Source organism: Pyrgilauda ruficollis, unplaced genomic scaffold (assembly GCF_017590135.1).
Source record: "Pyrgilauda ruficollis isolate IOZ18807 unplaced genomic scaffold, ASM1759013v1 scaffold137, whole genome shotgun sequence".
In the NCBI taxonomy this organism is placed as follows: domain Eukaryota; kingdom Metazoa; phylum Chordata; class Aves; order Passeriformes; family Passeridae; genus Pyrgilauda; species Pyrgilauda ruficollis.
This window is the reverse complement of record NW_024512210.1, coordinates 578,077-605,668: the sequence shown is the minus strand read 5'-3', so window position 1 is coordinate 605,668 and position 27,592 is coordinate 578,077. Positions and strand designations below refer to the sequence as shown.

The following is a 27,592-nucleotide window of genomic DNA, read 5'->3' as shown; positions in this document are numbered from 1 at the left end:
GTATAAAGGTCCAAATTCTGTAAGGTCCTGAGCTTCCCTTGTGTGAAACATGGCATATGTAAGTCCTGAAGAGTTTGGATTCCAATGATGAAAAAATATATCCAACAGGGAACAATTTTAGCGGGTTAAAGTTTGAAAACCAAATCAAGGGTTTTTTTTTCCCATTATTTTCTTATGAATATCACGCTGTTCTGCAGCTGCAAAGGGTCAAACAAAGAAAGGGAATACCGTTGTAGGAGTTCTGAATTTAATAGACCCAGGCAAGTGTGTGTGTGTGTGTAAAACAAATAAACCTTTGCAAAACAGAACATCTTATTCTGAGACTGACCACAGAGTTCTGACAAAAACACTTCTCTACCAAAATGATGCTTCATATTCTAAAGATGTGATTTTCCACATTAGGCAAGCACGAAGACAGACAGCAAACCCCACCAACATCCATCCTGAAAGCAAAGCATCTGGTATAAATGCAGCCAATTTGCTGTTGGATCCAGGCATTCTTCCCACGACCATTCACCCTGTTTGTGTCTCCCTTTATTTGGGAAGGTGTTGCTTCTTTCCTAAGATCTACATGTGCAACAGGGGACAGGTTCACACCAGTTCCCTTGAGAGGGTGAATGGCAGGACTGTCCCTGTGAAGGCAAGTGGACTGCAGGTGGTAGCACAGAGCATCCTATCTCCAGCTGGCTTGGTCTCAGCCCTCAGGAGGAATGGCACTCCATTTTAGAAGGTAACTCCAGGCTTTTAAACCCTGATTTACACCAATGAGATCTAATCCTGGAAACCATTTAGCTAATGTAAACTCTTGCTACTAAATTAGTAAGATCTCACTATGTACATCCTCTTTAAGGTTTTAAATACCTTTGGTGTTCAGGGCTTTGCCTGTAGCTTTGTTTTGCCTATGAGGCAAAACACTTTGTTTTGCCACTGTGTGTCTCTCACACTGTGTGATGGTCCCTGAATGGCACCACTCTTTTAATGCCAGCCCCAGACTTACTGTTTGATTCAGCTTCTCCCTACTTGCCTATTGCTCCTTAAAACAGATGTTCAGCCCTTCCTTTCCTCCCACATTTGCCTCTTCGAAGTCAGGTCTTAATTGCATCAGAGACTGTGCACAAGAGACTGTGGAGATTGACTTCTACACTGAGATAGACAGGTACTGCTACAGGTAGATACACACAGACTGCATGATTTGAAGGAAGGGGTCATGAGCTGAGCTCAAGGGAGGTTTTGTCAGTTGAGTTGTGTTTAAGCATTGCACCCTCAGTAGTTTTTTGTACTGTTTGTGTTTCAGTTTCTTCCACCTATCTGCTGGTAACTGAGATGATTCGTGGCTTGAATTGCAGACAAATGCATCAATTTCCAGTTTGCCTTACCAAGGAAAAAAATGCAATGAGTGGTCCCTTAGAAAACACCATTTGCTGCCATCTGTGTCTTGGCTATTGAAATTAGTACTTGAGAGACGCATGAAGAAAGCAAACTGTGCTTTCATTTGGGGCTCAGAGAGATTAATTTTCACAAGCATAATGAAACCTGTTTTAATTCACACCCTTTTAGTTTAGTGAAAGCTGTTACATGAACCATTTTATTTCACAACAGAATTTAGAAGTGTATTATTTCGTGTTTTATGGAAACAGCCTGTCTTTTCTAAAATAAGAATCTCTTCAGTCAGGCTTTCATTGAAATAAACTGGAAAGTATAGATGGAAAAAATCACATTATTTTAATGTGAATATATATGTAGAGTAACCTGAAAGCTGCTTGAAGGACTCTTAGGTCTTCTTACCTTCTCTTAGGTAAATGTGCAAGTATGAGAAAAGAAAGGAGTAGCAAAGTGGAATAGGAGAAAGGTGCCCTTTCACAAGTTTTTAGTCTTAATCTCCCTTCATATGTTGGCTTCCTTGAAACCAGTCTGAAAATAGCTTTTTTCCTTGCTAAAAACCTCAAAAAGAAAGTGCAGTGGCACTGTTAGAAATGGTCCAAAGGGTGGAGAGGATTCCTTGTTCTCTTCAGAGCAGCTTAATGTGGTCTGCCATATTGTCTTGGATGAGGGGCATGCCTGCATAACAGCCCTTGGCCTCAGTTTGTCTCCAGGAATACAGAGTTTTGCCTGAATGGAGACAGATTGATGGCCTTCTGCAAATGGGCCCTATGCTATGAGCCAGGGGGATTCTCACCTGAAGGGGACGATATGGTAGGCACTGCTGAGACCCTAGCAGAGCACCAGGCTGATGAAGGCGCATCTTGTTGGCATCAAACCAGATTAGGCTGGGTGAGCAAAGGGCTGTGCTGAAGCACTGGGCCCTACAATAAAGCATCTGTCTTAAGATTTTCACACTCTAATAAATGTGACTAATTTGCCTTTACTTTGCAGAGCATTATCTGTGGTCAGTGTCAGAATAAGTGGTGTAATTAACATTGGCCTGTAATGACTGTCACTTATTATGTGAAATTGAATTATTGTGGTTTCTGCCGGGCTGTTGGGGTCTGCTCTGGCTAGCTATGGAGCCTTGCCCACATGATAATTCATAGATGAAAGTAAAAGATTGAGATGCTCTTCTCCACGTGGGAAGCATTCTGTCTTTATTCCAAGAGACACAGCAGGTGAACCAACCCATGGGAGAACAAGCACTTCTCAATCTTTTACTTTCGTCTATGAATTATCATGTGGGCAAGGCTCCATAGCTAGCCAGAGCAGACCCCAACAGCCCGGCAGAAACCACACTAATTCAGGTGGTGCCTAACGTGAAGCTCAAACCCACGACTCTTGAGATTAAGAATCGCATGCTCTACCGACTGGGCTAGCCAGGTTTAGTAGGATGAAGTGAAGTCCCGGGGGTTTGTTAAGGGGAAGGCGGGTTAGGGATGGAGTTAGGGAGAAGGAGGAGTGAGGGGAGAGAGAGTAAAACTGAGGAAGGAGATCACAGAACTGACGAAACCAGTTTTGGGGGGTGCAGGGTTCGGGCAAAGCTGAAAGCTGCTTCTAGCTCCTCTGGTGGCTCCCCCGCAGAAAGTGGTGGGCTTTGGTTCCTTCTTTCGCTGCTGCTGTGGTCCAGGGCATCGGCTGCTGAGGCTCGGCGATCCGCATGGCCTGCCCTCTCTGCGGCGCCCCCTGGCTCCCGGCGACGGCTCCTGGCTCCCGGCGGCTCCGAGCAGCCACGTGCTGGCCACGTGGCGTGGAGGAGCCGGCAGCTGCCGCCGGTGATTTCAAAAGCTGCGCGGGCTGCGATGGTGGGATGGCGGCGCGGGGCAGGCGGGGTCTCTGCGCGGGGGTGGAGGGGCTGCCCGGGGCCGCGGCTGCCGCCCCGCGCGGCCGCCCCACGGTGCCGAAGGTGGCGCAGAAGCGGTGTTCTGCGTGGTTCTGCGCTGTGCCGGCAGGGTGATGGTGATTTTCGTCTTAGGGTTGTCGGTGCTTTTGCTGCACGTTGAGAGCCATTTGAAGCAGTTCGCATGGGGGAGCTCCCCAGGGAGTCCCCGGAGGGCCCCCTAAGCTGTATGCTTGCTGGGAGCAACAGGCAGGCAAGGAAACTCCACACGGCTTCTGAGGGTGCTGATTAGATGAGGGTTTATTGGGGGTTCCATCCCCGGGAGCAGCATGGTTTTTGAGGGGGAAGGGGGAGAGAGGGAGACCCTAGGGAGTGAAAGGCCACGAGAGAGTCTTGTCTCCCTTGCACAGCTTCACAGGGAGATTCAAAGTGAGCGTGGAATAAGACTTGGGCCAGTGGGATTACAGATACATGAGACTTCAGGGGAGGAACACAGTTTGGAATAAACCATACTTTTTGAGGGGTGAGACAGAGCATACCATTTAACTAAAATGTAACACCACATGAAATCATTTTGTTTCCAAATGTCACAAGTGACAGATCTCTTTTGCATCCTTTTGTGTCCAGAGAGATTCGTGCTAGAGACTAATTGTTATAAAATATTATTGCATTATTGTTGTTGTGTTAAAATACGTAATTTGAGATTTGACAGGGTGTGCGGTCTTTTTTCTGGGTGGCCTTCCTGCCTTTATCAGAAAGGGAAAGAAATTTCACAGCTATAAAATGTGAAGAGATGGGGAGATACTGGAACAGGAAATGCAACATTATAGAAGTAATTCAAGTGGTCATCAATAGGACACAAAGTTCAGGTTTCTTCTGAGACTTCAGCACTTGGACTTAAGCTTTGATCTGTAATCTTCTCTCTTGTTCATGCTCTGTGACTGGAGAGTGTCCTCCGGGCTGTTCGCCCTGTGAAGGCCACGCGACTGCTTGCAGTTGGTATTGTCTGAGCAGCTGTGGCTGTCTCTGGGCTACCCAGACACGCGTTCTACAGCTTTGGCATGGAGGTGGCCTTTGCTTGAAGGGGATCTCAGCCTTTGTCAGGGTTTTGCTGTCTGGTAGCCACATGGGGCTGTGGAACAGATTTTCTCTTCATGCTTGTTTTTGACAAGTGGCTGAAAGTGTTATGCTGTCTCTCCACATCTCTTGAGTTCATGAACTGTTCCAGATTTACTCCTCAAGAATCTCCATGTACAAAGAACATAACTTGTCCAATTTAATATTAGAAGAGGTTTATTTAAATGTATTTAGCCATGTGTATTGTAGACCAACACTGATAAAGCATTAAGCTTATGTTTTCAAGAGAAATAGGAAAAATAAATTTTTCTCTTTCAGTGAAGAGATGCTCAAAGCCTTTATTTCCACGGTGTTGTCAATTCTGATTCAGTATGTGTGAAATTGCCTGTATTCCTGTTTTATTTTTAGATAGCAGATCAATATTTAGTTTTATTATAAGCTATGTCTCTATTTCACAAAGTCAGAACTTACTGTATCGTGTTAAAAATAACGTAAATCGCTTACTTTTGAAGTGGACCTAGGTAAATTTGCATTCAGGAATGGTAACCTTTGCCATTAGTAAATGTGGCTGCTGAACATAATTGCAGGGCTGTGTTTGGGGTGGGAATTTTTTACCATGAAACACTTAGTGATGCACAATGAAGTAGAGATAATATTGCTGGAATAGCCATCGGTCCAGTTTCTATTTAACTGGCTCCAGTGTAAACCAGAAACAGCAAAAAAGTCCGAGCATTGCGAAGTAAAGGTAAAAAGAAAATTAAGCTCCTCAAAATACTTGTTTTCTTTCTGTGCTTTAAGAGTTTTTTGAAAGAAATGTTAGTGCTCTTTTCTTGGATTTAAATATTTTTGGAAATTGGGAGAGGAATCTCTCTCTGTGAAGTAATGTGACATTTTAGACTTCTTATTTTCAGCAAATTTTAGCTAAGGTAGGTTCTAACTCCTCTTTGTCTTACCTTTCTGATGGAGCAGTACAGAACGGGTGGAATGTGCACTGCAAGACCATAAGGATGCTTGTTGCTATATGGCTCATGCTGTTCCATGCCAAATATGCCTGTGCAATATTTAGGTTTTATTTTCCTCCCAGCTACTTCATACTTTATCATGCAGTGATTCAGAAAACAAAAACTTGTCGAAGCAATAAAAAGTGCTGGTAGGAACAATGTAAAATAAACACCTCTTGTAGGAAATGGGGGATTCTTGCAGTCTTGAAATGTACACTGGAAATCTTTATGAAGAATATCTGTCTTTGAGTAGATGTTCTAGGACTAGTCTAGAAATTATTGTAAGACCTTCTTCACCTTGTTCTACAAAAGATCTGGAAGATGTGAAGGATTCCTTCTGGTGTCAGAGTGTACCACTCCACAGCTATATAAATAAATTAAGCTCTTTGTAACTTCATGAGTATTGTTGACACATTTACAAAACTAGAGGGAAGGGACTACTTATTCTTATGTACTCTCCTTTCTAGTTATTTCTTGCATGACTTCAAAATCCTTAGGAGAATTTCCCTCAGGCTTTAGGTGAAAAAGTTTGCCTGCCATATGGGAGCAAAGCCACAGGAAATATCAACCTTAGAACATCTCTAAGACTGTGAAAACAGGCAGATTTAAGTAAACTGTTTTGCAGGCCCATTGATAGTGTCGGAGCTGAACAAACCCTGATCTATAGGTAAATATAGAGAATAACCAATATTGTTTAGCTGAATCTGCTGTTGGCCAAGGCTGAGCCCATCAGTGGCAGTGGGAACACTTCTGGGATTACATAGTTATGATAGGGAAAAAAACTGCTGCAGAACAGCAGATGAAAGTGTGGACTGAGAACGTGTGAGAGAAGCAACTCTGGTGAGTGCAAAAGGAGGGGGAGGGGGTATTGCAGGAGCCAGAGCTGAAATTCCTCTGCAGCCTGTGCTGAAGACCTGGATGAGGCAGATGTGCCGCTGCAGCCCAGGGAGGACCACATGGTAGCAGAGATCCACCTACAGCCCCTGGAGGACCCCTTTCCCAAACATGTGGATGCCCGAAGGGGGCTGTGACCTTGTAGGAAGTTTGCAGGCTCGTGGCAGGACCTGAGACCCTGTAGAATGACCCACGCTGGAGCAGTTCATGAGGAACTGCAGCCTTTGGGGACGACTCACGTTGGAGAAGTTTGTGGAGGGTTGTCTCCTGTGGAAGGGATGCAGCACTGGAGTAGGGGAAGAGTGTGAGGAGTCGTTCTCCTGAGGAGGGAGAGAAGTGACAGAGACATGATGCATGATGAACTGGCTGCTGCCCCCATTCCTTATCCCCCTGCACTGCTCCAGAAGGATGAGGTAGAGAAATCAGAATTCAAATTAAGCTTGGGAAAAAGAGAGAGGTAGGGCGAAGGTATTTTAAGAATTGGTTTTATTTCTCATTACCCTACTCTGATTTTAATTGGCAATAAATTAAATTTATTTTACCATGCTGAGTCTCTTGCCCATTATGGTAGCTGTTAAGTGATTTCTGCCTGTCCTTGACCCAAGAACTTTTAATTATATTTTGTCTCCTCCTGTCCAGCTGAGGAGGGCTGTAATGGAGTGGCTTGATAGGCACCTGGTGGAATGATTTACTCCAGTAGATTGGCCTAAGTAATTTCCTATGCCAGAATCTGTTGCTTTGCGGTCTCCTATGTTTCTGTATACACCTAGGAAAAATGATGATGTAGAGGGATCATGCTGCCATGCAAGGATCTGTTTTCAGTGTTTATTCCTTGGAGCAAGGGTGTTGTGAAAAGCCACTCACACCTACTATGAGCAGGTACATGTACAGCAGTATAAGTAGACATGTGAAGCTCTGAAATTTTGTTAAGTGTTTCATTGTTCTTATGAGTTCTTCATGGCAGCATGTCATTTAAAAGATTCTGTGATCATGTGGGTGAGTATCCAGGGCTCTGAAACCCTGGTAGTCAAGCTGGACTGCTGAAGAGAAATAGCCCACATTTGGTCAGGCCAACTTAATATTTCATAGTAGGCATAGAATTGAAAGAAAACGTGACTTCACTGGAATCATGTTGGATGTAATGCCTGAGCATGGTTAACATGTAACAGTATTAGGAATCTGTGAGAGGAGTACATGCAGCATCAAGAGAAGGTGGATGTGCAGGGTGGGAATTTTTGTCTTCTGGTCAGAAAAGGAAAAAATAATTTTCCCAGACGTTCTATGATGGTAGTATCTTGATTTAAATGTTCTGCCTGTCAAGGGAAGAAGGAACTTAAAATGTCTTCAAGTGTCCCATGGTTTTAAACACTTCCTCAGGAGGGAGTGTGCAGTGACCCTTGTCTGTGAAATCTTCATGGGTCATTTCCCCTTCCCAAAGTTATTAAAAAAAAAAAAAAAAGATTGCTTGACTTCTGTTTCAGGCTACCTCACAGGAGCAAACTGGAGTCTCTATTGGCCTTGAGGGACTGGTGTTTCACATTCTTTCACAGGTGGTTAGGTATGGAATAAAAGCTGTATTGTGCTGACTTCTTTTCCTTACTATAGGGAAGCCTTACGTCACATGACATTTTCTTTTGTGTTTTCCTGCCTTTTTGACTAATGTAGGCATCTGTGTTGCAATAATGAGCAGCCATTAGATCATATATGTGCATCCAGGTGATCACATGATACAGTGTCAAGCTGTGGTCCTGGATGCAGATGGCCAACTTTAGGGGCTGTCACAGTTCTCATGTGGTCTGGGGTGTGCGTGTCTCTCAACAGTAACTACAAGCTATCTCACTGTTGAGGACAGTGAATCAGAATTATGCTGCCTCATTAGTTGACGTACCTTTCCCATAAATTGCACAGCTGACACATTTCACAGTTATCTTTTGGGCAGAGAGATCATGTTCTTCAGTTGCTTTGGTCACATTTTCTGAGAGGAGATAGTGAAATAGGTACTGGCACCTGACTGCTGCTGGCTCACACTGTAGTTATGACTGATGCTGGTTTCTGCTTGTGACCTTAGACAGACTTCTGACTAGTTCTGTCATTATTTCTACAGTTCACGTAAAATGGAGACCTCAGTAGCAGTACCTCACAAGGTTGTAGTGAACCTGAAGAAGTAGAGATGTTTAGGGTGTGAAAAAAAAGATTTTCCACTTCCATTTGTGAGAAGTGTATTTATCTGTAGTCAGAAATCATGAAGAGCTATGGTCTTGTTCTAGATGTTACACACTTATGTGGCAACTACTGTATGCTGAGACTCAGAAGACCAGGTCTTGCAGGCAGAGGTTAGATGAAAACAAGGAGCACAAAGCCTTTGGCAGGCCCCTAGATACATGGTGAATAACAGTCTTTGCCTTACGTCCTAGGTAATACACACAGAAGTTAATTCAGGGGATTTGGGTTTGTTAGGAATGTTATGCTTGCCTCTGCTGACCGTAGGCACCTCCTGATGTGTGAAATTGTCTGGAACTCTCTTCCTTCCACCTTATATTATAAAATAACCTGAGTTGGAAGGGACTCACAAGAATCGTTGAAGTCCAGCTTCTGGCCTTGCACAGGACAGCCCCAAGAATCACACCATGTACCTGAGGATATTGTCCAAATGCTTCTTGAGCTCTTTTAGGTTTGGTGCTGTGATCACTTCCTGGGGGAGCCTGTTTCAGTCCCCATCCCTTAGGTAAAGAATCTTTTCCTAATAACCAACCTAAACCTTCCCTAGCACAGGTTCAGGCCATTCCTTCAGGTCCTGTCACTGGGCACCTCAGAGAAGAGATCAGTGCCAGGCCTTCTGCTTCCACTCATGAGGAAGTTGTAGACCACAATGAGGTCTCTCCTCAGTCTCCTCCAGGCTGAACAAACCACGTGACCTAAGCAGCTCCTTGTATGGCTTCCCCCTTCACCATCTGGACTTCAGCAAAGCCTTTGACACCGACTCCTATAGCATGCTCCTGGAGAAGCTGGCAGCCCACACCTTGGACAGGTGCAGTCTTTGCTGGGTTAAGAACTGGCTGGATGGCTAGGCCAGGAGATATGTGGTGAACCATGTTGCAGCCAGTTGGTGTCTGGTTCTAGTGGGATTCCCCAGGGATCAGCGTTGGACCCAGTTTAATACCTTTATTGATGATCTGGGTGAGTGGATCAACGCTCTACTTAGTGAATTTGTGGATGACACCAAGTTAGATGCAAATGTCAATCTGCTGGAGTTTAGAAAGGCTCTGCAGAGGGATATGGGCAGGCTGGATCAATAGGTCTCAGGTTCAACAAGGCCAAGTGCCAGGTCCTACACTTTGGCCACAACAATCTCATGCAGCGCTTCAGGGTGGGGGCAGAGTGGTTGGAAACCTGTCTGGTGGGAAAGGACCTGGGGATGCTGGACATGAGCCAGGATGGCTGAGAAGGCCAGTGGCATCCTGGCCTGTATTAGAAGTAGTGTGGCCAGCAGGAGTAGGGAATTGATTCTCCCCTTGTATTCCGCACTGTTGAGGCCACACCTTGAGTGCTGTGTGCAGTTTTGGGCCTCTCACTTCAAGAAGGACATTGAAGTGCTAGAACAAGTCCAGAGAAGGGCAGGGGAGCTGGTGAAGGGTCTAGAGGACTCCTGTGAGAAATGTCTGCAGGAGCTGGGATGTTTAGCCTGGAGAAAGAGAGGCTCAGGGGAGACCTTATCACTCTCTACAGCTGCCTGAAAGGAGGGTGTAGCCAGATGGGGGTTGGTCTCTTCTCCCAGGCAACCGGTGACATGACAAGAGGACACAGTCTTCAGCTGCATTGGGAGGTTTAGGTTAGAATTTCTGGATGTTACCAAGAATTTTTTTCACGGAAAGGGTGATTTGATATTGGAATGGGCTGCTCAGGGAGATGGTGGAGTCACTGTCCCTGGAAGAGTTTAGGGAAAGATTGGATGTGGCACTTCGTGCTCTGGTCTAGTTGACAAGGTCATAGGTTGGACTCAATAATCTCAGAGGTCTTTTCCAATCTAACTTATTCTGTGATCTTTTAAACCTTCCTTTGGATGCTTTCTAATAGCATAATGTATTTTTTATGTTGCGGTGCCCAAAGCTACACACAGGACTTGAGGTGAGGCCACAGCAGCACAGGGTAGAGTGGGACAATCATGCCCTGGACTGGCTGGTGATGCTGTGCCTGTTGCTAAATGTCACCTTTAAACTGTTTCTAATGCCACAGATTTCTTTCTAGTCTAAAAACAAATGTACTCCTCTTACCCTTCCTCAGTTTTACTTTCGGGAAGGATGGATTTCGAGTCAAGGATCACATTTGTGTATTCCACTTTTGTAAAAGTGTGAAAGAAGTTTACTTCAAGCAATTGCTTCTGCTCTTGGAGTATTTAGTTTATTCACTGTCTGAAAGTCAGTGGTTGTAATAAAAGTGTTTTACAATTCAGTTACATACTGTTTCATCAAAAACATAATGGGACAGAAAAGGCTTGAAGAAAACATTGTTACATTTCAGGCTGAGCCATGGAATTTCCAGCACAATACAGATCTTAGTGTACAGCTGAGAAATCCCTTCACAAGTTAGTTGTTGAACTGGTATGTTTAATTTAATTATTTTTGAGAAATAAATATTTATTTATTTTTTATTTAATAAAGAAAAATATTTTATTAAAAATACGGGTTATATATTTATTTAAATACACCGTACCAGTTTCAAAGTAGTAGAAAACCCATCCAACACTTCTGGAAGTAGACAGACTGTTCAGAAATTGTGCCTCATTCTTAATATGCTGCCAGCAGTGATTTAAGAACTTCAAAAAACAATGTAAAGGACTATAATTTGTATTGCTACTCTGAAAGATTCTCAGTTGAAGCATGAGTTCAGAATAATGGTCACATTGCCTTGCAGTCACAGGAAACTCTGTACCAGCATGGGTCGGAACAATTTATGCCCTCTGATGCATTCCCTGTTGATTTCTACTGATGAAATGAAAAGGCTTAATTTACTTCCTCTCATGTTTTTCTTGCTCTGCAGGAAGAAGACTCTAATGTTCAAAATAGTTAACAGTCTGAAATTATCTTTGCAGTTTAAAAACAATAATGTAGTGCCTCAAACTGTGAAAAAGTAAGCATTGAGCTGCCCTTTTAGTTTTGTGTGTTATATTTCTATGGCTATATGTGCATCTTCCATACCATTGACACAAGGGGATAAAAAGAGCATTAAAAAGAGCTTCAGCATCAAAGCTGGAGATAATGTAAAGCTGAGTTTCATGTTATGCTAGCTCTCAAGAAAGCTTCTTGAACCCAGATACAGATCAGTGCATCCTGCCAACAGATTTACCTTGCTCCTGCCACTCCTTACCCTGAGACACATTTTTTTCTGGGCCAATTTTGAATGCAAGTGTAGCACTTCTTTCAAGTACTATATTTATTGCAAGCTTCTGTTTATTCCTGGCATCCTTCCTTTGTGTTGAGTTCCTGTCATTGCTTGTCTCTGTGAACTTCAGTTGCCTCACTTCCTTGGTTGCTTTCACACTGTGTGATGTTGTTCTTATGTCCTGTCCTCATCCCCCTATCCCCATCCCATTCGTGTTATGAAGAAGTGTGAAAAGGACAGTTGATAGCTGAGAACAAAAGATGACCTTCTGAGCCATGTATATTGTGCAGAGAGTTATTTAAAGAGTGACAGGTGGTTTAGTTTTTGTACCAAAAACATTATTTTTCCTTTCCTTCCACTTTTATAGTGGCATCTGGGCTTTCCCATCAAGTTGTAGGATATCTTAGCCTTTTCAGAGTGTGTCATGTTTTGGCCATGTACATTTGACTTGACCCCAATAGAGGAGTTTTAGAAAAGGCTTTGGAAAGCAATTGTGTGATGCTCGTGTTAGCTCATCTTGTCCTTCTTTATTCAGACAGACCCTAATGAAATAAATCTCCTAAAATTATGAATATCCAGGAAACAGATAATAAAGAAAACCTATGCCAATTGTAACCAATTTTTTAATGTAGTAGGATGTCTCTTGACATTGTGTGAGAGCACAGAAGTCATTTCCATGGGTAATTTCTTTTGCATTAGATACCCTGAAGTGTCTGCATTCCTGCTAGAGCACCTGTAATGGTATGACTTGGGATTTGTATAAAAGATTGCTGAATTTAACATGATCTTCAGTCATACCTGTGCAACAGATAGCTTTGTTCAACATTAAAATATCTGAAGAAACACTAGACTGCTGTAAGATTGGCTTATTCAGTATTTCAAATCAGTTTTATAAGAAAATGTGAGTATTGAGATTTGTCAGTATGACAAATTGAGATTTTATCAGTATGACAAATTATACATATATATATATATAATATTAATAATAGAGTATCAATCTCTCACTTATGTTTCCAACAGATCATATGTGCATGATTGCAGAGCAGCAGTTCCCATTTCAAACTCTGATTTTACTTGCTTTTGTGAACTGTATGTCAGGGCAGTTCTTGCACAGTTATGTGCTGCTATCAGTGAAACTTCAAGTTCTGCAGGGAGGCAGCTGTTTGGTTAGTACATAACTTCCAATGGAGATCTATCCTGATGTAGATAAATATTAGATGATGGTAATTGGCAAGATTGTCTTTAAAAAGAGATACAGAAGTAGGCTTTTGACATGAGGTTTAACTTGAGCTCCTTATACGTTCTTTTTGCTTATGAAAATTATGATTGATAAAAATGAGGTTTTGAATAAACATCAAATTTTGGAGAACATGCACAGTATTACACTGTTGTAATTGCTGGTTAAAAGGTGCATACAGCAGTTTTATCTGTTGAAAGAAGAATTATTCTGAGAAAGTATGGGAGCCACTCAAAATATCTTACTATGTGCTGTTAGTAATAGCATCTTGAAGAAACATTCAGACAAGGGAAAATTGTGACATTTCACTCATATTTACACAAGATTTTCAGAATTGTTCTTAAAACATGTTTGGAGAAAAGTGGAGTAGGGAGAACACATACCAATTCATATGCTGCTTCAGGTCTATTGAAGTAGTTGCAAGGCAGACATTCAGTGCTTCTTTTAAGCCTCTGGGAAAAATATAAATTAATAGTAACAGTATAGAAGAAAAATAAACATTTGAGAAATATTTTTCCATTTCACAGAAAAAGCTTATATACTTGACAAAATTACAGGACAGTTACCCTGTCATGTATCCCAGTTGTGAATTTATGTATGGCTGTGAATCTCATTTTGAACTCCCTTTTTAGTGTCAGAATGACAAAAAAGGAGAAAAATCTCATCCTAGACCTTCACTAGAACCCCTTATTATCTGCTCTCTACTCTCCTTTTACAAAAAGGAGAGTTTTAAAGGAGAGTAGAGTAGACAATAAGAGGTTCTAGTGACGGTCTAGGATGAGATTTTTTTCACATAGAATATCTTGAAAAGGTTGTGATTAAAAAAATTAGTTTTTTTTTCCTCTTTTCTTATTTTCCATTACTCTCTCCTGCTTTATTTATCTTCTCTTGTTCTCTCCAAAAACCTTTCAAACCTGCTTTTCCTCATCCTTCATTTGATGATACTTGCTTCACCTCTTGCTCTGGCTCTAACCTGTTTGTTCCCTTCCCATCTGATTCAGCTGATGCTAGGGATGATCACACATGCTGCTACCATGTATGGAGAAAAAAAAGTAAGCAGCTACTTCAGGCAGCTTGTACAGTTAAACTTAACCTCCTTTTATCTCCCTAAATGTTAGTTTAAGTGGGAGTGTATGCCAACTGTTTTATTTTGGGGTCTTGGTAACACCTTTCAACACTGATCCATTTTGCTTCTATGAATCTTCTAATGAGAGATGTCATGGCATCAGCCTTTCAAGAAAAAAGCTGAGCTTGCCGCATCTTAAAAGAGCTACTGGAGAGTTTTTGTGCAAACTATCATGGCCAGCATGATGTAGTCTCCTGATTAAATCTCTGTTGAGTATCTCAGAGCAAAGAAAATAGAGGGGTGGTGCATGTAATCTGAATGGCTATTTTACCCTTCTCTGAAGGTATCCGGAATCTTTTGGTTGAGAATAGGTGAAAAACATCCTGTGTTACTTTGTTATGAGCAGATCAAAAAATGAACAAAGCACATTTTGTTGTGGACAGGAGGATTTGTGAGCACTGACCTGTAAGCCTTTATTCAGTATTTCGTTTTTCACAGCTTTCCTCACTGACGCCTGGGGCAGTCTGGTTCTTTCTAGTTGTAAACCCTCTCTTGTATTGCTGTGGTCTTGTGAGGGTTATTGCAGCCATAACCATAAAAGATCTAGAGCACAGTGATACAAATTGATGGAATAAGAATTGGGGGTGCAGTCTGTGATCTGCCAGGGGAGTACCTGGGGTATCTATGTGCACCCTACACTGTTTAGACAGAATGGGTGGGTTTGGGTTCATTGTAAAGCCTGTACTTCTAATGTGATCTTCAGTCTTCTGCGGTCAATAAGGCTCATTTTCAAATGAAGATTCAAGAAAAACCTTTGCAGGGAATCAAGTCTATTTATTAGTCCATCTGCTAATAGCCTGGAAAGGAAAGTTTTCTATTTGTGAAAGAGATACAGCCATCAGAGTGTATTATGAAGTTTCATCTTTGTGTGTTTGGATGCATGACAATTTTCCGATGTGTGGTTCCTGCTCTTTGTAGTACATTCTGGCTCATTAGTAACTAAGACAGAGATTAATGATTTTCTGGAAGAAAAATATGTTCCTTAGAAGGATCTAAATTCTTCTCTCATGCATGTACACAATAATATTCTGTTAACTCAGTTGACAGGTTGGCATATCCCAGTGACCATGCTCCAGATTAATGATTGGTACTGATACTCTGCTACTTATATTTTGATTTGTTTTACTGGGGTGCCATGTATTGTACAAACAGGGAGGCACCCATTTGTGTGAAATCATTAATTTAATTTCTGATATTAAATTAACACTATAAAGATTTGTCAGCAATTTTATTTTTCAGTGGGACATCAAAAATAATTGAAGCCATGTCCCCCTTAGCTGTTACAAAATCCTGGGTGTGGCTGGAGCTGTGCAAACACAGTGGGTTTCTGTTAATTTAATCCATCTGGATATACTGCAAATCACTAATCAGAAGGCTTCTTCTGTTGGTATAGTCTGTTTCCATTTGGTTGCACTTCCAATATACGTGTTTTAGTCTAACTTTTGCATAAGAAGCTTATAGGTTTTGATTGTAATGTTTTCAAAATGTGTGACTTCACTGTGCAAAAGCTGGAGACTTAAACACAGCAATATGCTTTTAAGGAGAAGAGTATACACTTATGGTTGTGTTTGCTTAAAAATGAAATTATTTTTTTTCTCTACATGTTAGAATGTGCAGTACACCTATGTTTTGAGTGTGTGTGTTATCTTCTTGAACTTTTTCACCCAAGCTTATTAAGAAGCTTGAAGTAAAAATTGCCCTGTCCCTAATCCTTAATATTGGAAACTAGAGGAAGGAGTGGTATATAGAGACCCATTGCAAGTCTTGACTCAGCCATTTAAAGGATAGATTAAAAGGAATTTAAAAACATAATGTTCTCTAAATGCTCATTATTTCTTTTAGACATACTCTTTAAGAAAATAAACTAATTTTGAATAAGCATTTTGAATATTCTGTTGAAATGTAGTTATCCTCTACTTGGCTTGTAATTGCACTAATCCTTTTATATAGAGTGTGGAGGTATCTAACTCATCTCTTTTTTTTCCCCCTTCCTAGTTAATGGTCTAATGACGCTTGGATTCGCAGGTGAGTCTGACCTCAAAAATTCAAGCTTCTGTTTCTGTTTTGCTAATGGTTAACATTTGAGAAACACTTCCATCCTGTCTCATCTCAATTAGTCAATTGTCATGCATTTTTTACAACTGGTCTTATCCATTGGCTGTATGCAAGAGGGTGTTGTAGTGTTTTGTAAAGGTCGTTCTCAATATATTGACACAAGATTTTCAGAATTGCTCTTAAAACATGTTTGTTTTAAGTTGCAGCCTTAGAGTGATGGTGAAATTGCAGAATTATCCATGATTTTGAACTCTTTTGGTCAGGGATTTAGACAGAAACTCTTGAGTCATCAGATTGGGCTCAAATGACTCTGATGGAGTTTTTTTTTTTCCCTATGATCCTGCAAAATATTGAAATTTTAAATACAGACAAGCAAAAATACCAATGGCATGCATTTAAACATCCTTCTGGGAAGGGGCTGGAGTAAATTGTCAGCACACGTGACATAGTGGAAGAAGAAATTGTACTGTGTTGGTTATAAATCATGATAGCTGGCTGTTTAGAATACCCTGCCAGAAAAAGCATCTTTGCATAACTTTTGTCAGTGCAGGATTTAAGTTGCGAGCTATGCAATTTTCATATGTGGTTTTGAATTCTGCACAGCTTTAGCATTCATCTGCAGGTCTGTCTGTGGAAAGTGTAACTGGTAACTGCTGCAGCTGCTGGTGATTCGACAGGAACACTTAAGTAGGCAGGATCCATGTTATCATGTTAACTTCTTATGGATAAAATTATGCTGCTCTTGTGTGGTAATTTTCACCGTTTCTATCACTGGTGAGTAATTGTAGTTCTCACTTTTTGCCAGAATGAATGAATGCTTCATGACAGCTTTAAGAGCACTGACAGTCAGATACGATGAAGGAGCAAGGATTAGGTCCTAGTGAGTGAGCCGTACACCTGAAGAGGAAGTTGTAGACTTATGGTTTCAGGTGCAGCACAGGCTGTCCTGTTATGGGCCTGCTGCTCTTGGCAAGTATGTGAAAGCAAGGTGTTTATTTGGCCAGATGAGATGGTTGTCATTTGTCATACACCATCACAGAGAGAGTGACCACCACGTAAGGAGTCAACTGTGATACCTGGAGTGAAATTGCAAGGTGCTCCTGGCCAGGCTCCAAAGGAGCCAGCTCCTTCCTGGGTGAAATGATGTTCATTCAAGCCTGTGTTACAATCACATGCTTGATTTCTAATGGAGATACTCAAGCTTTTGAGTATCTGATGGCTGGATTATGATGTGAAGCCTGAGACCAGTCATCTTGCCTTAGAGTTTGGGGTTTTCTTTACTACATGGTAAGGAATGGAGCCATGAGGACTTCTCTTCTTACCAAGCAAAGTCGTGCCTGATTTTGACCTCAGCTGGCCTCAGGCAATGTGTTTGGCTGCTACCACACAAAATTAGAACTATCAGCTCTTTTCAGCAGTGATAGGATCCTGATTCCAAAGTAACTAATAGAAGCAAAAGAAATACCTCCTTCTCCCTGGTGTAAATATGTTTTCAGTGAAATTTTTTTTAGGAGCAAATGGTCTGTTCTCCTTGGCTGTATTCTTAAAAAAAGCTGTGCCTCCAGAATTCTCAGGCGGATTCTCTGATATACGAGTTTGTTAGGGTTGCAGTTTTGCTCAGGTAAATACATTTCTTGGATTTGAGCTGCTGTGAAGGGAAAAATTTCCACAGTTTTTTTCCTGACTAATTTAATGTAGGCATTTGTATTAAGATGTTAATATACATATATTTACAGGTAATTTTCAATATTATTGCATTTTTTATACAGAATAATGTTCAAAATAGTGGCATCTATAGAGGTAAAGCAAGATGTTTAATGTCTTGATCAAAATAAAATGTTTCAGTCTTATCAAAATCAAACACATTAGTCTGAAGAGAATTTTTTCAGAATTTCAATTTTATTACAAATATTAAAATACTGTAGTTGTACTCCAACACAGGCATGTGCTGGATGAGAAAAACATTTGACTGGCTAAATATACTGGAGTTACCATTATAGGTTGAAAAAGTTACAGGCCTGCTCAAGTCAAGGTTAACTCTTTCTTTGCAAGTAGTTATATGCTGTCATGTCAGCATTTGATAATTGCAGATAATTCTTAGAATTATAGAATTGTTTAAAAATGTTGGAAAAGACCTCTGTGATCATTGAGTCCAACTGTTACTCCAACACTGCCAACTCTACTACTAAAATTTGTCCCTAAGTTCCGCATCTACACATCTTTTAAATACCTCCATGGGTGGTGGCTCAACCATCTCCCTGGGTAGCCTGTTTCACCTTGGTGAAGAAATTTTTCCTAATATGCAATCTAAACCTCTTGCCACTTTGAGCTGTTCGGATGCTTGTTACTTGGTAGAAGAGACCAAGCCCCGCCTGGCTACAGCCTCCTTCCAGGAAGTTGTAGAGAGCAATAAGGTCTCCCCTGAGCCTCCTTTTCTTCACACTTAACAATCCCAAGGTCCCTCAGCTGCTCCTCACAGGACTTGATCTCTAGACAATTCCTTTGGTGGCTGTACTAAAGAAAAAGCTTTGATTGTGGAAATTCAGACCCTTTAGCTGGTAAGACATACAAATATTTCCAATGTTAAAGTAATTTCACATTAATATAGTTAGTTGAATGTGATGCATGTGTGTGAGCTTGAAAAGTGCTTTCTACACTGAAATGTGGGATTGTGAGATCCAGTTAACTTTTAACTAAAAATGCAAGTGCATAATAATGAGTTAGTATGAGTAGTAGCTATGTAAGATTAGAAAAGTGATTAGATAGGCTCCTCTAGATTTAAAAGGCAGTACTATATATGGTAACCTTTAGTTTTTTATACCAAGTTATGTTTTTAACATATTTATGTAAATATGTGTTTTGTCTATTTTCTAAAATTGCTTGGAAAATTAAATATTAAGCTTATGAGAATGTAAGTGGCATGTTGGACTGTGTGAACAAATTTGAGTGATGTGTTTGTGCTTCTATTTCAGTGTTTGTGATTAAAGGTGCATCTGATGTTTCCTAGGTGCACGTCAACAGACTGAGCTCTGCAATGAATCTCTCATGTTAGAAAAGTTGCCTGCCTGTGGAAAATCCTTTGAAGAGATGATGAAGAAAGTGGACTCAAAAAAGTGGTGCAACCTTACAGAATTTATCATGTAAGAGTTAGTTTAGGTTTTAATAGCTCTCCCCTAGTGCATATAAAATATTTGTGTTCCAGAATATACAAAACCTTCTGTATTCTGTTGCCACTTGTAGAGGGCTAAGCTGTAGCTCTTAAGCCCTGCAGTGAGGCCATGTGCACACAGACACCTGGCTTTTAACTCAAACAGTGTGCAAAATAGTCCACTGTAATGAAAACTAACCAATGGGCTATTTAATATTAGCTGCTATTGCGTTACCTCAGTTGTGTTTACATTTAATCTGTATTTCTGTGCCTTTTAGGCAAATGTTCTGTAACTAATCTCTTTTCTGTGAAACCACTAAAGCAATATATGCTTTTAGAATCATGCTGTTCTCTTGACAGCAATGCAGTTCCCTCCTCTGATTTCCTTTTTTTTTTTTTCAGTAAGATGACACTCTTTCAGTAATTCACCTCATGTGAAATTGCCCTATCCAAATTTAAAGTGATTTGTCCTATTGAACCTGCTGTCATATACTTTTTTGCCTGCCAGCTAGCATGGAGAGAGCTAGCACCACCCATTCTATTTGGATGTCTAAAATACTGCAAGACTGACAGTAGTGAGGGTGGAATTATTATTCTCTAATCTCTTTTCCTGTTCCATAGTTATGGGAGGTATTTAAGCGTCTCTTTATAAAGCTGCACACTTCAAATTCTAATCTGGAAAAAACTCACAGGCTTTGTGAAATTGGTGGCATTTTTGGCTTTGTGGAGCATCTGCTTCTTAAGACCATGTCTGCTCATGCATAATGTCTGGTTATCAGAAGTGTTGAGTACCCTCTACACCAACTGAAATTAGAAGAAGCTGCAGGTGTTCAGCACTTCAGAAAACAAGACTCAAGTGAACTAGAGTTGGTATGGTATGAGCCAGCCTGAAACAGAGCTCTTCCTGCATTTGAAACTGTGCTGGTGCTGTTTCTGGAGTCTGCTATGGAGGCAGAGTAGCCTCAAGCCAGCTGTCACCACAGCTGTTACAGTGTCATTGAGCCCCAGATATGTTCTGGTGGGATCATTGGTCTTGTGTCCTGTTTAGTGTCGTGTCATGTGATGCAGACTTTAACTAGCTGATCACCAACAGACTGATAATGAAATGTTGGACTGCAGTGCTGTGTTGCATCAGTTCCCCATGACTTCCTTAGCACCAACACCTGTGTTGAAATGCCCCACCTGTTAATAATGTTTCATAATCTGACATAATATTATCAATTTAGATGCTATTCCTTCTTAGACCATTTATTCACACACCTTGATGATTTTAAAATCTTGCAATCTGTTAAGGGTAGATTCTTAAATATTACGGCACTGGAGTAAAAGATGCACCCATGCAGCTCTCTCCAGCTGTGGGGAAGAGTAAGAGAAGGTTAGCTCTTCTAAACCAGCTTGCAGAAATTTCTGTCAAATCTGACAGAGAAGTGTGTGTTTACAAAAGAAAAGAAAATCCTTGCAGTGCTGCTACTACTAAATTTATTTAATAAATATCTGTACATTATGCAGATATTGTAATGTAATTTATAACTCATCTAAGTACAAGAGGTTTTATTTATTTTGAAGGAAACACTATAATTTTGCTCCATTTTATCTTCATTATAATTGTTTCAGAATAACAAGTTTTCTTTTCTGATATCTTATTTGAATCAATAAGTGACCTCAACTAATGGGATTACTTGCAGCCGTGAAAAGTGCCTATAGGAGCCAAAATATTAGACTGTACCTTTATTAATGCAGGTGAAAAAACATGCAGCTTTTTGGGAGACTTCTGCTAAAATTGATTCAAGATTTCACATATTGTGTGCAAGAATTTTTCAAGGGTTGGAGGTGACTGAAGTTTCTGAGTTTTCCTGACTTTTAATTAGAGTTAAGAATCCACCTTGATTTTATCCTTTCCAATTGTGCTCACTATTTGGAGTAATTTTCTTTCCCTGTACAAGAAAATTTTTCTGAAGAAGTTGAGGTTTTGCTCATTTTTCCTCAAAAGCAGTACCAGAAGAATTCAAGGTTCTCACAAAAGAAAAATATTTTACATTTTTAACAGCATTAAATATTAAATATTTATATAATATATATTTTCTAAAAATCTTTTTTAAAATGCTTCAAGTTCTACTTTAGAAGAGAGTAGCAGGAGGAATTTGTTTTGAAATTTATCTCTTGAATCAAGCATTAATCAAGCATTTGCAGTCTGATTACAAACTTATCATAAGGGTTCATTGCACTGAAGAAGCAGCAAATGTGCATCTACCTTTAAGATTTTTACTCTTTTGAGAATAGACATTGTTATTTGATGTCATGCATTCTATAAGAAGCATATAGAATCACAGAATGGCCTGGGTTGGAAGTGACTGTAAAGCTCCTCTAACAGTAAAGATCCTCTAGTTCCAACCCCTCTGCTGCAAGCAGGGACACATAGAGGTTAATTTATTCCAGCTCATTGGAGGAATTTCTGTCCCTGAGACACGGGACAGAAACACTTCTTTCTTTGGAGTAATCTGACAAATTAATGAAAAACTGGTGTATCTATCCATGGGCACTTAAAATTCAGATATTTACACCTGGTAATATTAGTTTGTGCTGATTTTATATCTAGCCTCCAGAAGTAACAATTAATCAGTCTGGATCAGATAGTGGGTTAAAACTGAGTTTTGTGTAGAAGAAACTGGTTCTTCATGCAGTAATTTCTACATGGCACTTTTCACTTTGAAACAAATCTTTGTAACTTATATTGAAATGTAACAGTTAATGGAAATCTGCTAATTTTCTAAATTCCTTGTTTTGTGGAGGAGGTTTAGATCTTCAGTGTAAATGGCTGTCCTTTGGTTATGGGATTGTAAATAGCAATTATCTGTAGTGCTTCACCTAGGTCAAACAATTGTGAGAGAATTTGCAGTGACTCCCATTTGCTGTAACCTAATTAACCTGTAAGATTTTCTGACATCTCTGACATTCTTAACAAACTTGTGTTCTTTAAAAAGCAGCCATTTCACTGATTTGGAACAGAAGAGGCTTCTGTGCGTGGCAGCTGGTACTGCAAACCAAAATGAGAGTTTTAGCCTCCACAGCTGATATTGATGTTGCTGGAAATGTAAGATGATCACATATAGACATTAAATTCTCAGGTAAAGTTTCATGGAAACACTGTTAGATGAAAGTTTCCCGATTAAGTTTTGCAGATTTCTGTGAGGTTTCTCATTTACTTACGATACAAGTACTCTGGGTCAAATTGTCCAAAGATATTTGAAAGCTTCAATATGATGAGGGATCAAAGTGGGATTTTAACATATTTTAAGTCATTTAGACTTGGTGGGTTTCAGTGGTTCTAACTTGGACATCAGAATAATAAGGCTAACCACAAATAGCAGAATATGAAAGCTAACCGCAGTTAACTTACAAAAAAAAGTAAAACCTTCAATACACAGTCAGAGGTGTTCATTGACAGAAGAGGAGTTTGCCTAGTTGCAGTTTTGCTGAGGCCTTTAGATTACTAAGAGAGAGCTCTGACGATGAAAATACAACGAGGTTGTTTAAAAGACTCAAAGTTATGGTACATGGCAAGTGAATAAGCAGAGACTGAAGTGTGGGTGAAAGCTATATAGGGAATTAACAAAAGCAAATATACTTTTCATTTGCCAGAAGACTGGAAATTGCAGGAAGGTTTTTATTTTTTGTGTGTAATATTTCTGTTATGTCTGCTTATAGTAACATCTATGTTAATAGCACTGCTATTATATTACATGTAATAACTATGTATTATATTTCTTTATTATCTTCTTAATATTTAGCAATTACAGCTGAATATGTAAAATCAACTACTGTTCGCAAGCCAGAAAATTCGTTATTAACAGTCAGACTTTTTTTTGTGTGCTGTGATAAATCCTGGTGTGGGACTACAGTTGTGCGGCCAGGTATGACTAATTCCTGAAGCAAGTGGCTGGATGAAGACAGAAGTGCCCAGAGGTGTCTTACATGAACCTGAAAAAATGTTCCTTATTGTAATTGCTTAGATTACTTTCTATTCTTAACTCATGAATCAGTTTTTCAAATACTTCTAACTGGATCCTGGAAACAATTTAGCTAGAACAAACAGTCTCTAAACAAATCTGTGTGTGTCTCCTAGGCCTAACCCCTATGGAAATGTGGGACCAAAATGTACTAAAGAAGATGTTCAGTGGCTTGTTAAGCTTTTGGCCTGTTCCCAAGTACCAATTTTCTTTCTTCTGCATCACCATTTTCCAAATATTTCTGAGTGTAGTTACTAGCATTTCAGTAATTTTGAGGCCAGAGGAATGGCTGTGGCCATGTCACTGTTGCATAATACAGTCCATGCAACCTGCCCAATAGTCACTATTCTAAACCCTGTAACAGTGAGTATACTATGGAAAGGCATCAACTCTTCATCTAAAAGATTACTATTTATCCGTTACATCTACAAACAGATTGTGTCATCTGTTACAGGTGAGGCATTCTCTTATTTCAAGCCAATACTATTGTTGCAGCACTTATCTCACAAGTTGCTAGGGCTGCATATCTGCTACTTTGGGAGCTCCCAGTCCGTCATTCTGTGTTTACCAGCCAAAGAATTTGGTTTAGAGTCCAAGGGTGAAATAGCAATTTGTGTTTTAGAAGAGAGTTCTAGCAAAGTAACGCATGTAACACAGGTCAGATCTGGATGTTCTGTTTGAGAAAAAGAAAGGATTGTAACAAACGTCTTCCTCCAATCTCTACATTTCTTTTCACAGCTCTAAGAGTCCCTGATTTGCTGTGAGACAGTGGCTCTGTGACATTGTTTTACAGTACCTGGAAAATGTTAAAAGTCTCATTTTTCTGATGTTTTAAATTTCAGTTCATAACAGAATAGAAGAGGGCAATTTTTTTTCTTTAACTGTACATCTGAAACAGATTCATCACAGGTATGTGTGTACCTGATGAAATTCTCTGCTTTACTGTGTGCATGGTCCAAGGTGTGTGCCCACTGTGAATAACGTTTTTCTGTACAGCCTTAGTGTAGTTTTCCCACAACACTTTACATGAAATGTTTATTCTATAAACAGTTTCAGTCCCATTGAGGATGATGAGGGAGTCTTCCCACGTTCTGTACAGATGCTGAGGATTTGAAAAAAAGAATTAAGGAAAAAAATCTGTATTACTAAATTTGATGCAATTTGGAAAAGTAATCCTGTTGCGCAATTTTTAAGTCAGTGGGAGTTTTGCTTGTCACAATTTGGCCCAACTAAGCTAACTGTAAAAGTGCCTAGTTTTCAAAGAAACTTAGTAAAATATTACATAAAAGAAAGCCAGATCACATTAAGATCAATGGGAAGGGAAACTCTGTAAGAAACATGTGCAGCCCAAAATGAATTATATGCCCACACTTCCTAAAGCTTGGAGCTAAGAACCTCTGCTGGCTGAGTGTGTATGTAAGAACCTTCCAAACTGAGTAATTTTCTTTGTTGGTTATCTAAGTTTTTTCATCTTCCCCACTGGCCTCTGCATGAAGTCTGATCTAGACACCAATCAGCAATTACATCCAGCTGCTAATGAGAAAACTTCTACAGAACAGGAATGTACTGTGAAAACCATAGAATTGCTGAGTGATTTGGGTTGGAAGGGACCTTAAAGATCATTTGGTTACAGGCTGTGGACAGGGACATCCTCTGCTAGACCAGAATGCTCAAAGTCTCATCCAGCCTCTCCCTGAACACTTCCAGAGATGGAGCATCCACAGCTTTTCTGGGCAACTTGTTTTAGACAATAAAGAATTTATTTCTAATACCCAATCCAAACCTACTCTCTTTCTGTTTAAAGCCATTCCCCCTTTTTCTGTCACTACTGTCCCTATCACCTCTCTTTAGTCCCCTTTAGGTACTGGAAGATGCTGTAAGGTCTGCAGAAAGCCTCTTCTACAGGCTTAACAACTCTAAATGTCTCAGCCTGTCTTCAGAGAAGAGGTACTCCTTTTAATTTTCCCTTTTAAAAATGGGGGTTGTTTCCTCTTTTCCAATGGAAATTTTACCAAACTGCTGTGACTTCTCAAATGTGATGGATAGTGACTTAGCCACTTCCTCTGCCATTTCTTTCAGGACCTTCAAATGCCTCTCATCAGGTCCTGTGAACCTTCAGGTTCCTTACATATTTTTGAACCTGATCTTCTCCTACTGTGGGTAGTTCTTCATTCTCCAAATTCCTGCCTTGCCTTCTGCAAGTGACTGGAGCATATGCCCCTGAAGACCAAGGCAAAAGGGTCATTAGAGTACCGCAGCCTTCTCATTTCCTGGGTAACTACCTCTTCTGTTTCATTCCAGATGGGTTTGGCATATTCCCTAGTATCAAATCTCATTACAAATCCCTAGTAAAAATCTCAGACAAACTACTGGGTTTGTTTTGCAGCTGAGGTGAACCAGTGATTCATGTGAGCTAATAAGTTCCCACAATGGTAATGGTTTCACAATTAGGAAGCTGATGCCTTTGGTTCATTCTTTTAAATATTATCAGAAAAGTCTTGATTCTGGATTTTTGCATGTGATTTTCTGACATGAAAGGCAACCTGGGCCTGCTGGAAACTGGATGTTTGAGTGACCAGCACATATAATTTTAGATCCAGGACAGTACTGATTAAAGGGAGTCCTACTCTTCTTCATTTGTGTCATGTTAGGAGGGGGCTGTCCGTATTTGTGTTGGGATTCATATCCCTGTAGACAGACAAGTAGATTGGTTATGGTTTACCTTGGGCAAAGTCATGATGAAAATGCTGCAAATCACAAATGTGCTTGCACAGCAAAAGACCATTGTATTGCCTGGTCTCTGGGTAATTTTCTGCAATTTCGTTGCCTAAAGTTCTTATGTATCTGAGGAGTAATATGTTCTTTTCCCCTGAAGATCTAACTGAGAAGGGGGACCAAAATCCCGTATTTAGCCAACTGCAAGTCCTTCCAGTTTTGTTAGTCCATATTTTAGAGAAGAAAATATTATTTGTCATCTCAGTGTCTCTGTGATGGAAAGTTGAGTAAACCTGCACTTTCTGTGGCCTCATGTCAGTGTAGCTGATTTAGCATTTAGTGTTTGGTTGGGTATAGGAAAAGGACTGGTGTGGTAGAAGCCAGCATTTGGTCTTCTTTAGTAGGATAGTCTTCCTTTGAGCTTCTCATACAAATATGGTTGCTGCTTTTTTTTAAGCTCTTGGTGAAATGAAGATAATGCTGATATTTAATATTTTTTAGCTGTGTATTTCTTTCACCTCTTTACCTATCAAAACTTGCAGTAGTTTTGTACTAAAAAATCCATCTAAAAACTCATGGCAGCAATGGCAAAACCAGGCTGGTAATTGTTATCCCAAGGACATACTATTTTTCTTCTGTGACTCATGCCTTTCTTTTCAAAACAAAAGCAAAGCAGCTAATAAATCAGTTAGGTGTGAGGAAGTAAAACAATGGAAAAGAACATCGTATTTGAGCACTTGTGTTGCCATCATGCTGATAGCTGACAATAGCAATTTTTCATTGCAGAAATAATAATGCTTGCCATTTATTATTTAAAACATTGGGAATGAAAGAAACCTAAAATTTATAAAATCTCATGGAGTAGCCAGGTACAGGGCTGTGCTGAGAATGTGTACAATCATGTACTGTTTTGGCATCAACCATCCTAGTTGCTGTGAGGTTAATGCAAAGATACAGTTGGTCCTTTAATGAGGCTACAGAATAATATCTTCCATAGGACCTTGATTTCAGATCATGCTTTCATATGAAATGTATTAGCTTTATTTTGTATTGTGTAGATAATAATATGTCCTGATGAATAGAAATAAAGTGGCTAGTTTGAATTCCGACACCTTGGTTTGACATGAGGCAGGAATACATCATTCCAGTATAACTGCTTTCCTCCTGATAGATGCAGAGGCTGAAATATGGCTCTTTAGTGCATTATAGTTTTCACCTTTGCTATAAAGGAGAGACACAGTCATTTTATATAATGCATGGTTGTGAAAATAAAGTCTATATTTGATAATTCCAGGTAAGGTATTGGAAAGGCTTTGTATACTCTCTAAAACTTTTTCTCTCTTTAGTGGAGAATTACAGCAATGCTTTTCTAAAACTGTGTTTGCTGTGGCTGGCTTACATGATTCAGAAGGGTGGTGGAAAAATATTCATGAATGTTGAATTTTTAGTAAATTACTCTGACTTCTGAATTTTAATGCTATATTAAGAGCACTGACATTTCTAAATCTTGTGATGACCTGCAGACCACTTTGCTTATAAATGCCAAGCCATCAGTTTGTTCTGCAGCGTAGTATAGACATAGCTATGCTACAAACAAGCAAAGTCTTATCAGTTTTTTGTCTGATGAGATTTCTTGGTTTTCATTTTACACACTGAAAAATCTTGCTTTTTGCAAGCAAAACCTTTCT

The 27,592-nt window shown here is 40.0% G+C and overlaps 1 protein-coding gene across 1 annotated transcript in view; it reads left to right on the top strand.

Moving 5' to 3' along the window:
• Positions 1 to 27,592, top strand: part of RAMP3 (receptor activity modifying protein 3) — a 43,617-nt gene that overhangs the window by 3,188 nt on the left and 12,837 nt on the right. Inside the window, exons 2-3 of the mRNA XM_041459514.1 lie at positions 15,975 to 16,004; positions 19,042 to 19,174. Coding sequence (XP_041315448.1) covers positions 15,975 to 16,004; positions 19,042 to 19,174 — 163 coding nt within the window. The remainder of the gene's footprint in view (positions 1 to 15,974; positions 16,005 to 19,041; positions 19,175 to 27,592) is intronic.